Here is a 15,007-nt window from a genome sequence, read left to right on the forward strand (position 1 = left end):
CAGAAGAAACAGGAAAATCCTTTCCTGCAGGGATCTCAGCATCTCTGAGAGTCCAGATTCAGCCTGTCTAATTTTAGATACTGCTGAAATGCTGCAGTTAGCAGCAGTGCTGCCTTAGGCTCTTTCTGCAGTGAGTGGAGAGAGGGGCATGACTGAAGGGCAGCTCAGCCCACCTAGAATCTCAATTGCATCCTGATGATGCCTCTGTCTTGCTTCTAATTGTCTAATTTGGGCCCAAAAATAGCTGAAATCAGTAACATCCAACTCCAAGTGCCAGCCAAATTCCACAGCACCTTTTAGAGAAAGACCTTATTTGTTGAGCAGAAGACCCTTACTGGTGTCAAAGAGGAGGAGGGACTCCTCGTTGGTAATTCTTCTGCTTGGAATCCTAGGCAGTGTGGAAATGTGTTTAGAGTCAGTATTCCAAGGCACAGTCTGTTTTTCCTTGCAAATATGATTAGTCTGTTTTCAAGCTTCCTATGGCACTTCCCTCAAATAGGATCTTCCACAGTCCATTGGTCTGATGGACAGGGCTGGTGCTGCTGAGGTCTGGATCTGTAGGGTGTTTGTGTTTACCATCACATCCACATTGTCCATTTTAATGTATGTATTTTTGATAGGTTTTCCTCTGAGAAAGTCACACGTGATCAGCAACTGGTGCTCTCAGCAATGATTGTAGCATGAGACAGTTCTGCTGATGTAAGGGTATGATGCACATTTTACCCAAAAGATCAATTTAACCAGTAGTCTCTCTTTTATCTGCTTAGGAATTGTATCAAATAGCACATTTCAGCCAAATAAACTGGATTTACAACTGTCCTGGTTCACTAAAGTCCCACACTGTGCACCTGAGTTACTCCCACATCTTTTGACTTTCTTATTACCTCGAATGCATGTTCCTTTTTCTGGTTTTGTTCATATAAACATTTGTATGGCTTTGGACACTGATTAGTCTTTCTTTTCTGACACACATTCCTCCCTTATCTTCCTGCTCTTCTGTCCACTGTGACCCTCTGAGTCCTCCATTCTGTAATTTTCCTTCCATCCAATCATTGAGTGGACATTAGGACATTAATCACCATCAGAAAAGAAAAGGGAAAATAAGTGATATATTTCTCCATTCTTGTAACTGCAAATTCTGCCTGGTGAATCTGATTCTTAAAATCATGCACAAAAAAAATGAGCTGCTGGCTTTGGTTGTTGCAAATGGCACTGCAAATCTCCACATCCTATTTGAAAAGACTAACACTTGTGCTTGTTGCCAATGAAAGTGCAGGGATGGTGCACTCCCTGCAGCCAGGATGGTGGTGCCACGGTGCATCATCAGCTGAAAACGGGAGGGGGTGCTAAGAATATCCTCGGTGCCACTGAGAAAAGCAGGGTTTGGCTGTGGGGAGCTGGTGCCTCACTCTGGGCAGTGTGGGACCTCAGGCTTCCTGAGGATAAAAAGGGGCTGCAATTCCGCAGGGAAACTGGAAGGTTGCTTGTTGTTTTGGAGCAAAACAGAACTATTCTGAAAAAATATTTGTGGAAGCATGATTAATTGTAAAAAAGGAAGAGAAGCATTACACAATTCTCAAATGATACCTGGGTTCAGGAGTCTAGCGTGCATAAATGGTAGGGAGCTGAGAGCTTGTTCATTTTTCACCACAGTAATTCAGAACAAAAGTAATTACATGTGCTATCTGTGACTATCTCAACAAATTTATCACCTGTACTTATAATAAATCCTATCTCAGCAGAGATATTAGGGTTTCCTATAACTGTACAATAGTCACTGGAGATCTCTGTGGCATTAAAGCGTACTTGGCATTTCAAAGCACTGTGCCCATACACATATTTCTGGTAGTATCTATTTAATTTATATCCAGGACAGTTTTCTGATATCAGAGCATTCTTGATTAGAATCTGTACTTCTTTTCTGTCTCTGCTTTCCCTCTTCTTTCATCAGTCTCAGCTCAGGGGGAGTGTAATGAGGAGTACCTTCCTGTGAGTCATGGCTTTAGGTCACAGTGTTTAACCGGAAAGGAAGGCGACAAGTTGTGCTTTACTGGAAAGTCTGATTGAAAGATCTTTTGCTTCCCTGCTGGATGGAGCCGTAATTATGTCTGTGATTTGGTTGTAGAGGAGGATGGGTAAAATAAAATACTGAATCATAAATAACAGTGGGGTTTTATTTCTTTTTTTTCTCATGCTGAATGAATAATCTTTAAATTTTTAAGAAAAAGGAAGCAGTACTTCACAGTTTTAAACCATGGTATATATTTTTCTCTTTTTTTTGAAACTTTATATGTGTTGATGTATTGAGTAGCCAGTAAATGTGAAATTGTATTTGTGCTGCCATTTATCAAAAGATTATTTGTTTTTCACTTTGAGTGTAATTAATAGCAGCAGCCTTGTTAAACTTCCTGCCTTAGTATCAATCAATACACACTCATTACCAAAAGCTGGACATCTGAAAGGTCTAGCATTATATAAAAAGCTGACATTTCAAAGATTGACTTTCATGCCCAATCAAGAATATAACCATCTTACATTTAAATCCTTTAGCATTCATGTATTTTGGCATTTTTATTCCAAATTAGTACATTTTGTGAGGCTACCAGCAAGAAGAAGAGAACAGTTTAAGGACTGACTCTCCCTTTATTTGGTTCTACTGTATTTATACTGTTAGCTCATTTTCCTTATTTCAGTGATCAGCATTGGATCAGGTCTGTATAGGCTGCAGACTACTTGCAGAAGGAGATTTTGAAGCAGGGCAGCAACCAGAGAGGATGGATATGGTGAATAAAAAAAGGATATATAGCCTCACACCAGCTTGTGGAGAACATGAGCTTGTGTTTAAGTGTGCTCAGCTCTTACATTCCAAGCGAGATGAGAGATGCCATGTGCAGGAAAATGTGAGAAATTTGAAACAGCAAAAGCTGAATCCCTGTTCTTGTTATGATATAAAGTAAATACATTAAGTAATATATTTAATATCTAAGCAGAACTGTTTGGAAGAAGCAAAACAACCAGGTACTTTAAAGAAGTTTGTTCCTTTATTTTATAGAAATAAACATGACAGCAGTCTATTAAGACTTTATAAAGTTCTGGTGCAGCAAGAAAGGACTGTTGCCATATCATTTCTGGTGGTAATAAATTTAAATGGTCTGGTTGTTATTAGAATGCTAATCAGGAAGGAAGCAGAAGTCTGTCCTTTTTTCATAAAGGGGTATAAAAAAGGTTACACACTTCAAAATGCAGAATAGACAGAAATTAAAAGCTTAAATAACTGCAAACAGCAGGGTACGTCAGTAATGGAAGGACTTCTTAAATGACTCTGACAGCTTTTGCAGGTGCACATACTCTGTCACTTTGCCTAGTGGAGCATTGAAAAAGTTTTATGGCTCTCCTTTTGAAATTTATTAAGGGTTTCTTTCTTTCTTTTTCTTTCTTTGCAAAGTAGTCTGGACATACCCCTCCCTTGCAGTCGTTTTTATTACAGCTCCTAAAGGAAAGTCACCTATTCAAAAACATGTGTTGCTTGTTGTCTCCGTGGTTAGCTCACAGAGCAGTAAATGCTGGAGAAGGTTGTTATTTACAGCCAGATATTTTCCTTTCCTTCCCTTCCCCCATATCTTTTTCTTTGTATGTAAATCCCATTTTATTTGGTTTAGTTGTTGAAAGTTTCCCTGTATAATTTTATAATATACCCCATATCATTTAAATTGGTAACAAAAATATTTTTTTCAAAGAGTTTGACCATCAGGAGCTAGGAGTTCTTGTTTTGGAGGGAGGTTTTAGATTTATCAACTTGTCTGTTAACATTTCTCTATATGATTATTCGTACTTTCACTCACACACTTGCATATTACTGGTCATTGATGTTCTGAGGGGTCACGGCAATGCCTGCGTTGTTCACTGATTCTACTTAATTTTATTCAGCTCCTGTTTGTCAAAGACACAATTTTTCTTCCTTTTTTCCCCTTTTTTTCTTGAAGCTTGATATCTGTCCTCTTTGAAATATTATTTATTATTTCAGCAAATCAGCAAGTGTTACCTTGTAGAATTTTATTCCATTGGCAGAGTTAATTCCTCTACAGATGAACAAGTGCCAGCTTCCATTTTGTTTTCTGCAAGTTGTCAACATTTAAAAAAATCTTCTTCCCTGCAAAATCTCATATTTATGTTAGTAGGAGTACATGTGATGGCAACATCTAATTTTGATGCATATTCAAAAGAAAGTGAGAGAGGCAGACAGGATTTTGCCCTTCAGGAGCCATTTCCAGGTTAGAGCTTGAATTACAATGAATGTCATGTCAGAATTTTCTTGGGGAAAATTCTGTGTTACCAAAATTTCTAGTGTTACCAAATCAAAGTATTTCAATTTTCGCAGTGAAGATAAGGACTTAAAGCTTCAACTTTTAAACCAGAACCAGTGATTGTGCTTGTGACAGGGATCAGTAAGATAACCAATCACCAGTATCAGTTAACAGAGGGATTCACTTCCCTTTACTTACAACAGGAGAATGATTGCTTGCAACAGTGGTGGGAACAACACTATGAACTCACAAAAATATGAAGGAGTTAGAAATAGTTTGTTTCTCTGCATTCCATCCTATACCTTTTGCTCAGAATGAATCTTAGGGTTGTTTGATGGGCTGTAATACTCTAATAATTCTCTCATTTTCCGTCAACTATTAACTTGGTTTAACACATAAAGAACCACGTGTTTCCTCTTTGAGGGCAAAGAACTGTGGAAAGTGTTATCAAAACTTGCTGCTTCAATTAAATTCTCTCTTGTTGAACAGAAAAAATGTCTCAGTCTCTAAAGAGTGAATTCTGAGACATTCCTGTAAATAATGGTGGGGTGGGGGGAGTTACAGAGAGTGTCCTGGTATTTGTAGAACACTGACAACATCTGTAATAGGTAACATACTGAAATCCTCACAGTACGAGATTTTCAAGCTCCTTGTAGTCTGAAATTAAGGCCATATTTCTTCCCCATCAGGGGCTGGTTGCAGGTTTAGGCATTTGGTGAACTGCATGATGAGATGTGGGCAGTAGCACTTCTTACTTGTGGATGATTTTCCTCAAAGTTCGCTTATGCTGTTTTCCCTCTGTAAAAATTCCATCCATATGTCTTTAAATTATTAGTGGTTATCCAGGGTTCACAATATCTTTAGTGCATTGATTGCCAGTATAGTTAAACTTCCTATATAAAAAGTTTTTGATACAAAACAAGTATGAGAGTTGTATAGTCCTGAAGACAGTCATTTGCAGAGTACAAGTGATTAAAATTCCTGATTTAAATATTCTGGTCAGGATAGAGACTTCTTTTCCAATTATTGTTGAATTTTTTAGACTATTTTTTTTGCTGAATAATAATGTGATGTAATAGGTGAGTACTCTGTACAGAAACGTGTGAATTTACAGCATACCAGCTCCACCATGCAAAGTCCTCTTGGGGTGCTCTGAGTGTGCACTGGGTTGGAATTAACTGTAATCCATAGTAAATTATCCTGCACAAAGGCATTCCTAGTGCAAAGTTCCTGAACTGGATATTATTTACTCTGTAGTCCTGTACAGCACCATAACATAAATGTAGCTTTATGATGAGACTCCCAACTTCCTTTGTATTTGCTACTTCAAAAGTCAGTTTTTCCTCATGCTCAGTAGACCACATGAACCAAAGCTTGGCAAATATTTCTACCAGAAAGTATTAAACCACGGTGCTTTTTGTGATGTGCTTTCAAGAAAGGGTAGCTGGTAGACTTGAGTGATGCTTTTCCTCCAATATCCAGTCTTCTGCTAATCAGTGCTTTGCATAAATAATAAGGCACACCAGGCTTTGCATAAATAAGGAAGGGGGGCCATGAAGAGAAATGGTTCTCTTTAATTGGTGATGCTTGAGGACTTGGAGCAGCCTTTACAAAATTTGATCAATATGTGGTTTTTCTCAGCAAGTGCTCAGAAACCCTAATGAGTAAAGTGGCAGCTGGTCTCCAGATAAGTAATGCTGAAATAGAAAAAATAAACAAAATTATAATGTTAATTGTCCTTCCTCCAGACTCGTTTCAACCAGCGCCTCAGTAACCAGGATGATGCCTTGGATGAAGATGAAGATGATGAAGTTGAGAGAACAAGCAAGTAAGAAGCCTGTCTGGATGGGTTATGTATGTATAGCAGAGAGGGTAACAAGTGTTATTCAGCAAAGTGGAGTTCAAGTGACACAGTTTTCTCCTGTCCAGGCTGCTAGCTCAATTCTTGATCTAGATGATGTCAAGTAGTTTAGGATTTAAATCTGCTTTAAAAAGAGGGAAAGGCTATTATATCTTTTCATTATTTATAGTGTCCAGAAGAGCTTGACATAATCCTCAGTCTTCACAGCCTCCAGATAAAAAGACTATATACACAAAGAAATACACAAAGAAACAGCAAAATATTCATCATCATGGTGGGGAGTGACCTCAGCCAATCTATTCTTTAAGGCTTGTGTTGTAGCCCTGACAATGGGACATTTTTTGAAGTGTCTGAAAGACATATAATGTCTTGGGGATTTTATATTGAGGTCTTCCTATATGAGAACTAAAGGAAAAGTGTAACTTGAGGCTTAAGCTGAATTGAGGCGTTTTCTGAATTGAGGAGTTGATTTTTGATGATGAACATCTGGATATAAACCAGAAAGGACATTGAAAGCAAAATCAAGTAGTTTAAGCTGTGATATAGTAGGGAAGATGAAGCTAGTGAAATGTTAAAAGGATATAATGAAAACAAGTGGGCCATGGAAAACAGCCTTTGTAGCAGTACTGATAGACAGAGGTAGAAAAAGACCATGGTAGAATGGGGGTCTGAGGTAAAGATATTGCAATGAACAAGAAAGGAAATAAGAGACAAAAGCACCAGTTGTCCTTGCAGATAGGCAGTACTTCAGTAAATCTGCCCATGTGATGGAGGAAGAGTTGCAGTAGCAGTCTTGCCACTAGAACAAAATGTTTGGCTAGGCTAGGAGGCAGCTAATGGTAACTGCATCTCCATCAATGCCATATATCTGTGCTCAGGAAAATTCTTGAGTAGAAAGATATTCCAGGTTGATGTTCCCATCCAGAGCTCTTGAAATGTATTCCCCTATGTCCTTTCAGAAGTGGCTATAATGAAATGGCTTTTATGTTTCTATCTGATGGAAAAGTTTTGTTTTCAGGTTATCATCAGAGGACAGTGAAGAAGCTTCTGCTTACTTTTATGATAGTGATGGTTCTGGTGAAACTGGAATAACTCATCATCAAGGAGAAATGGACTTGCTTGGAGAGATTCTGGACACGCTGAGCACACACAGTTCAGATCAAGGAAAACTCTCAGGAGCAAAGAGCCTGGATTTCTTCAGATCAATGGATGACATTGATTACAAGACTGAGGTTAGTCTTCTCCTTTCATTTGAGAACCAACCCAGGTCCATTTACAGTGGAATCCTGCACTTGTGGAATGAACAACATACAGCTCAGACACTGCAGCACAGTTCTTAGAATTGCTGATGTGTCTTCTTAGGGCTGTATAACAGTACACTCATGCTGGCCACTGCATGATGGTTTTTCACCAGCCAAGAAATTCTCCAGGTTACTAAGTCATCTTGGAGCATATTTTTCCTGAAAGCAGTAACCACATAGAGAGCTGTGAACAGTATAGTAATTTACTTAATCAAATAGTTTAGTACTATATTTATAATTTTTTCTGTTAAATCTGATATGCCTTGAGCTGGTTTGGGATTTTTTAATGTGGTTTAAAAGGCATTTTTCACCTTGTAGACTTAGACTAGTCATAGTGATACGATGATATTTCCTTCTTGATTTAAGTCATGGGATCCAGGTGGTAATTGCACCTGAAACACTGCTAGAATAGTACTCCAGAGTTTTCTAAGAGGGCTCCTTGTTCTTATTTTAGGTAGAGTTGCACTGGTCCTTTAGTGTAAACACACTGCTTGCCTACAGTTTTAAAACTTTCACCAAGTCACTGCTGTGGTATTAGCCAAAAAAGCTTAGTGTTTTTGAATTCCAGCGCATGTCAGCTGTCCAACACTTACTTTTGCTGAAAGGGATCCTATAGTAGAAGATTTGTTACTGGAGCAGCAAATACTGATGCAAATATTTATAAAGCTTGTAAAATTTTATATTATGAGTGTCACACAGGGGTTAGATTAATAAAATGCCCGGTTTTGTTTGACCAAAAAACTTTAATATTGAAAATTGGTATAATTAATTACTGAAGCAAAGAGGAAATGCCATCTGGTTTTAGTTTTAGTCCCCCTCCCTCTCATATTATGGGTACAAACGAGAAAAGTGTGTCTTTGTTCGCTGTCAAAACTGCTTGTGCCAAGACTGAATGGACAGAGGAGACAGAAATCCTTCCTCTTTGTGGTATCAGAGGCAGTCCTTAGGCTAAGAGACAGTGTTCTGTGAGGAAATGTAAAAACACTTGGCCTTGCATTGTGTCTGGGATAGTTGTTTTGTAACGCTGAGCCCCAAAGGGAATCCATGATTTAGGAACATACGAAATCCCTTCCAGTACTTGTGTTTCAAAAATACCAGTGTAGAGATGTTTCTTGTGACATTAACTATGAACACATGTTTTTTCTTTCAGAACAAGTCAAATGCACCTAGTGAGACCAACCTTACCCTGCTCTGCAGCAGTGCTAATGACCAGGCAGAGTGGAACCTTGGCCAGGATGACAGTGTCCTCCATGGGAAGCAGCTACCCCCATCACCAAGGAAGCAAGTTTCTTCTGGTGGCCAGAGAGAATCTCTCTCAAGGATGGAAGAAGCAAAGAGTGGCAAAACCTTTACTACTGACAAGATGGAGACCACTAGTTTGACATCCCTGTCTCCAGTACGACCAAGTGCCCAGTTTACTTCCCTAGAAAGTTTCAAAGCAGGCTTTTCTTCCTGTCAGGATGCAAAGCCTAATGAAACACTAAGCAATACCTCAGAAGATCAGCTCCCAGCAGGTCTTGCTCAACAGCCATCTATTCTGGTCCCTTGGGAGAAAGGTGGGAAGGAAGGAGATGAAACTCCAGAAGAAGGTGGACTTCTTCAAGAAGTGGTGTCATTATGTAAACTGAATTCTGCTTTTCACTATGGTTTAAATATTTCAAAGGATAGCTTATCCAGCAGTAGGAGTGGAAATAAAACTTAAGAAAAGTATGAAAAGAGGAACTTGACTCCCATCAGATGTTAAAGGGAGACTACTCAGGACTCCATGTAACTCCATATAAGATGATAACCAAAAAAATGAAAAGGAATAAGAGATCTTCAGTTATAAAAATAATTCTCTTCAGTTGAGTATGCATTTTCTGCCATTGGACGTCCGCTTCTACGTTTACTCAGTTCATTTGTTGGCTGTAGTTAGGTCCACAAAATGGAACTAAATGTATGAATGCACTCTCAAATCAGGTACTAGCTAGTCTCTATGTTTAAAATACAGCAAGTGTATGGTGCTTCCTAGCATTTGCTTCCTCTAAGCAGCCAAGGGTGTCACCTAAAGGTAGCCAGGTTTTGAAGGTACTATGTTAATCCCATTAGCATGAAATGAACCAAGCAATCTGATTTGTCTGAAATGTACAAATGTTAATATTTTTAATGAATAATAATTGCCTTAATCTTTTGAGAAGGGGTTTAACTGTCTTAGAAGATGAATGCAAATCTACAAAACAGCAATAATGATTTTCCATGGCAGGAATTTGCTTCAGCAAAGGTGGGGGGAGGAAAGGAGACTTTTATAGATTAAGGAATTTCTTGTGACTATAACTTGGAACTTACTCCAGACTAAAACTGTGGCTCTGTCTTCCAGACTTCAAAAAGGTAGCACGTGGTTTTCTCTCTTCTATAAAGTACATGAAGTGCTGAATTATAATGTGACGTTTATTATTCTGTTTACAACTAAGACACTTTAAAAACACATTATCAGTTTCCCTAGGTAGACTAAACTCACCTAAAATTCTCAGAAAGGAAAGTGTAAGTGGAATTGATAGATTTATATTATTTTTTTATTTTCTGCAGTTTAATAGTTGGAAAACTAATTTGTGCCTGATTTGTAACACTAGAAAGCAAAATTTATAGATTCAGTTTGAGACTGCATATGTCCAACTCTCATTTTAGTCAAGTTGGACAGCCAAAAACTTCCTTCTAAATTCAGTGAAGAAGACTAAATGGTCCTGATGTATAATGTATTTAGAACAAGAATTTGTCCTCCTTCTGGCAGTATTCCTGACAAATATTTGGATATTTAAAGTCTGAACATTTTTGATACTCTATGAAGCAGCTCTTTAATTTTTAAAATTTTCTTTGTCTTTTCTTTTTCCATCTCACCATACATACCCCAACAGCTTAGGACAGAAGAGACGCTTAATCAGTTTCAGCAGACTGGAATTGTCAGCTTTTAGGGGTATTTGTGGTAAAGTTGGTAGAAATAGCACAGGGGTATAAAAGGAACTCTGCCTGAGAAGAATGTTCTGCTGCTCTTCTAAGTCATGAAACCTTTTTTCTTTCCCTCTTTATCATGAATGATTTCTGTTAATCTCAGCCTAGGCCTGAATGAGCACATTCCTGGGGTAGGTATTTGGATCAGATTGTACTTTAGTACCTTAATAGTAGTTTGTAGCAGAGTTTCATATCAGTTGCCTCACTGAGATTTATTAATTCATTTTCCATTTCCTGACACAAATGGAAAGGGGGTTTTTGGCTGCTTTCTTACAAGGTAGCTGACCTAAGGGAATTGCTCCATGGCATGGCAGAGGCACTGTTTGGAATCTCACCAGAGAGGCTCAGTAGAGTGAGACCTGGGCTTAGTGCAAAATTTCATAAATTTCATCTTGCTCCAGAATGAGAAGAGCTGGGCCAGTACTTGCCACTGAGGATGAGCCTCCAGAATTAACTTTTTTTAATCAGTGCAACAAAGCTAAAACATAGTAAAAGTGAAAATCTTGCCAAAATATGTGTGTCTGATCAAGCCATGAACATTCTGGAGGGCATCTGCATTGCTGGAGAATCTCAGTGTTCCAGAGTTAGCAGTTGTACATCCAGAACTCTGTACTCCAAACTATTTGTTTTTTCTTTGGTTTCCTCTCGTGCATCAACATGATACGTTGTGAACTTTTGCAATAACAAAAAATGCTACTTGGCAAAATATTTTGCACTATTAGAAATCAAAAGTATCATAAAAATAATTAAAATCTTCACTCTCAGTGTTCCAAGTGGGTCAAGCCAAGTGGCTCATGTGCTGTTCAGATGAAAAAGTTCCAGAGCAACCTGATGGTTCATTGTTTAAAGCTGGCATTAATGACTTGAGGGCATTCTTCTCCCTTGTGGGTAGTAAACATTGCCCAAGCATGGTGCTGCAGTAGGCAATACACAGATTTTGGTTCTTGTAGCACTTCTCACTCCTCATTCATCTCCTTGCATTTTGTGGTGAGAATTTCAAAGTTCAAATTTTCCTTTCCTCTGCACTTCACAAGATGTTTCTATCCATGGTTCAATCTAAGTTGCTTTCTTTCCTTCATTTATTAAAGTCAGTAAACAGTATCAATGTTTTAAGGAGGAAAATAGAAAAAAAAACCAGAAATTATGGCCATTATTACTTTCAAAACCATCAAACACCTAAGTCCAGGAATGCTGCCAGAAAATGGTTTTCAAAACTTACTGTCTAATACAGGCATAAATCTTACTGGCTTTACATGAGGGTTAGATACTGAACAAATGATCACATAGGTTGTTCCATTTTCACCTTTGTGGAATAAATATGGAAGCCATGTGAGACTGCCAGTATTCTTAAGTTTTTATAAGGATCATAAAATTGAAAGTTTGATAGTGGAATCTTTCAAAATTGAGGCATTGTAGTAATAATTCACTGCTTCATGGAGTGAAAATGCAGGCAGAAAAGAAGTAAACAGATTTAATAGAAGATGGTAACATTCAATTTAGAATTATTTTAATTTCAGTCAAAATGTTTCTGTGCTTATGCTGCATTGTTTCCTTACTATTTACAAAGCTCATAGTTTGTTTACAATCATTAAATAATATGTCTTTTTTGGTTTTGGACCTTGTATGGGTTCAGAAATAGCTTTGTCTTATATATATGTTGATTTTAACTGTAGGTACATTTTTTACTGTGTAATATATAGGATCTTTTCCACCTACTATCAGTGATCTTTTAAAAAGGCTAATATTTGTGCCTTATTTGAATAGAATTGCCAGTTACCAAATAGATAAGAGTCCAAACTGATATTTCTGATTCAACACTCTTGTTCTCTGTCCTTGTGATAATATAAAATTGTTTATTGGCTACATATGCCATATTTTTAGTACCACAGTGGGTTCTATATTAAGATAAATTTTCCAGGTCCAGTACTTTGCAAGTTTTATACTTGTATGCTTTTTAGTTGTGGAAATTCTTCTAGTGTCTTTGAAAATCATCAACATGGATCACCAGCTTCTGGTGAGAACTGAATTCTGCTCAGTCAGAGCTCCTGTGGTCTTCTTCAGAGGCATGTCTTTTCTTCAGGATCTCAAAAATCCTCCTGTTTCTCCTGTTTAAGGGAGATATCAGGTTACTTGATTAAGCTTTGTGGTCTGTTAGTTACACATAGGAACAAATTTCCGATGTTGAAAGTCAAACCAGGACTCAAGATTAATATTTTTGCATTTATTTTGCATAGATGTCTGCCTAAAATGAGCCGTATCACTCATCTGGTTTGGGAGCAAAAAGTAAGGGCAGTGGAAAGACAAAGGGATTCCTGGATTGTTCCAGTGCAGAGTGGTGAAGCAGAGCCTGGAAGTCCACAGGAGAGATAGTAACTTGGAAGAATTCCAGATTTCAGTTCTAACTCAGTTACAGTGGTTCCAGCTCAGTCTTGTAGGTAAAAGTAATGCTGCCTGTGGAGTTAAATCCCTGTGGGATTTGCAGAATGGATAATATGTTGTCCCAGTCAGAGCCTTCCCATTCACGTGTGTAGAGATGAAACGAGGAAAACTGCAGATACCAGGGAAGGGCTATGGATGCAGAGGTGATCCCTACCCACCCTCTATGCATGCAGAGGGCAGTCTGTAGAATAGGCAGTGGTTTGCTCTTCCATCTCACATTTTTGGGCATCATGTAGTTCTGAAAAATAGACTTGTTCTGAAGAAAAAATGTAGTTGTAGAAGTTGTCATAGAAGTTGTCGACTGAACCCTTCCTTGTCACTTAGCATTTCAGTGGTGCTGCTGCTGTTTGGGTGGGATCATCAGAAACTCTCAGCGCTGGCTGAAGTCCCCTCTCAGGCATTGTAACACAGACTTCAGGCAGAGTTTTAGACAAGTGCTGGGTGCTTCTGAAAATCCCACCCAATCTATTAGAAGAGTGTTTTAGACCTTAAAATTCTGTTTTAGATGTCTTCTCAGGTTTTAGGATGAGCTAGTTTACAACCTCGTGTTCTTGTAACCAGTGTAAAGTCTAGGCAAAAGAACAGTTAACCCAGGTGTTTGAAACAGCTTCTCCTTATCCACCTGCAGTCAATGATACTCAGTTCTACAGAACAATGTTTTGTTGGTGCAGCTGTCTAATAGAATTGCTAGGAGCATCTAAAATACTTTCTCTATGCATGTAAGTCTTCAAAGAAACATTTCATGCAATAATCAAGTGCCAGCATGAGGCCCTTTTGCAAATGCCCCTTGTGTGATCCTGACTGTACCCTGTCCTGCAGGAAGAACCCCTAACCATGGAGCTCCCTGACTCCTCAGGGAGAGCTCAAGAGGAGCTTTATTTCCAAGTTAGCATCTCCTCCCTTGGCACCAGCCTCTAGTCCAGGTGCTGTGAGACTCTAGCCAGGGTATGATTCCCAACAGCCTGAAATTTCAGGCTAAACAAATGTGGCTAATAAACAGCTTCTGTATTGCAAAGCTCAGGATGGTGAAGGCTGTCTGTTCCCATGGTATTGCAGTAAATCTTTGAAGAATGAATGTAGAAATAACTGCACCAGCAAAACCAGTATGAATAGTGATGTGACTTGTCTTCAGTAACTTCTTTGCTGCCATTAGGCATGTCTGTCTCTGTTTGCTTGTTAGCAGAATCTGAGCTGATGAGAACATGTCCTCATCTGCACCCAAGGAGCATGGACCACAGCTGGTCTAGAATTCATGGTCCTCAGGGTGTTGAAACTAAAGGAATGGAAAGGGATGATATGGTTGGTTTGTGCAAAACCTCCCTTGATCCGTTTTGTAATGTCTGTTCCACAGTTCAGTCAGTGGCCAGTTGAAAGTACTTGACAGGTCTTTCTGAAATCTGCTTCACTTATTCTTTTAGAGTTTCCTGGTGAGTCCACAGCCACCTCAGTCTAGAGGGACATCCACAACCCACATAGCAGGCAGGGCCATTGCCATCCCCTGCTGGGCTGGGGTATGAAGCAGGTAACACAGCTGGAAGTTACTCCAAGGTGTACTGTAGTAAAGGGTACTCAATTAAAATGTACTATTACTTAGCTCAATACTAACAACACCTGTATTTAGAATCCAGTAACAGTATTAGCATTTGGAAAATAAGTTGAGTTCAAGTATGTTGACATTTATTATGATTCTGTGTGAATTAATGTTCTTTCTGTTAAAAATACGGGAGCAACGTGGTTGGAAGGGGGAAATGTGTTGACTTTCAAATCTTCACTGAATTTTGTGCAATATTACCCCTTGTTTCAAAGTAATTTAGTAGTGCACATCTGCTTTCAAGCAGACTCATGAAATTGTATTTTTTAAAAATGTGTAAAATTACGTGTAACTTTGAAATACAGTTGTATGATAAAAACATGAAGAAATCTATTCTAATGAGGCAAATGTATATTTCTAGTGACTGGGAATGATTGTGGATGTCACATTCTGTAGAAATAATACGGCCTAAGCCAATATTCACATACCAGTAGTTGCAGGTAACTCTTAAAAGTAAAACCTGGTTAAATTAAAGTAAGGATAACTCTTAGAATTTATGATATTTAGTTTATGCTTTGATCACTTG

At 38.4% G+C, this 15,007-nt stretch overlaps 1 protein-coding gene across 1 annotated transcript in view; it reads left to right on the top strand.

Annotated features, from left to right (window-relative positions):
• The window catches only part of DENND1B (DENN domain containing 1B), a 143,343-nt gene extending 133,833 nt beyond the window's left edge, over nucleotides 1-9,510 (top strand). The window contains exons 20-22 of the mRNA XM_066555830.1: nucleotides 6,053-6,132; nucleotides 7,184-7,397; nucleotides 8,617-9,510. Coding sequence (XP_066411927.1) covers nucleotides 6,053-6,132; nucleotides 7,184-7,397; nucleotides 8,617-9,168 — 846 coding nt within the window. The 3' untranslated portion in view covers nucleotides 9,169-9,510. The remainder of the gene's footprint in view (nucleotides 1-6,052; nucleotides 6,133-7,183; nucleotides 7,398-8,616) is intronic.
• The last annotated feature ends 5,497 nt before the right edge of the window (nucleotides 9,511-15,007 follow it).

The sequence above is a fragment of the Molothrus aeneus genome, chromosome 9 (genome assembly GCF_037042795.1).
Source record: "Molothrus aeneus isolate 106 chromosome 9, BPBGC_Maene_1.0, whole genome shotgun sequence".
Classification (NCBI taxonomy): Eukaryota; Metazoa; Chordata; class Aves; order Passeriformes; family Icteridae; genus Molothrus; species Molothrus aeneus.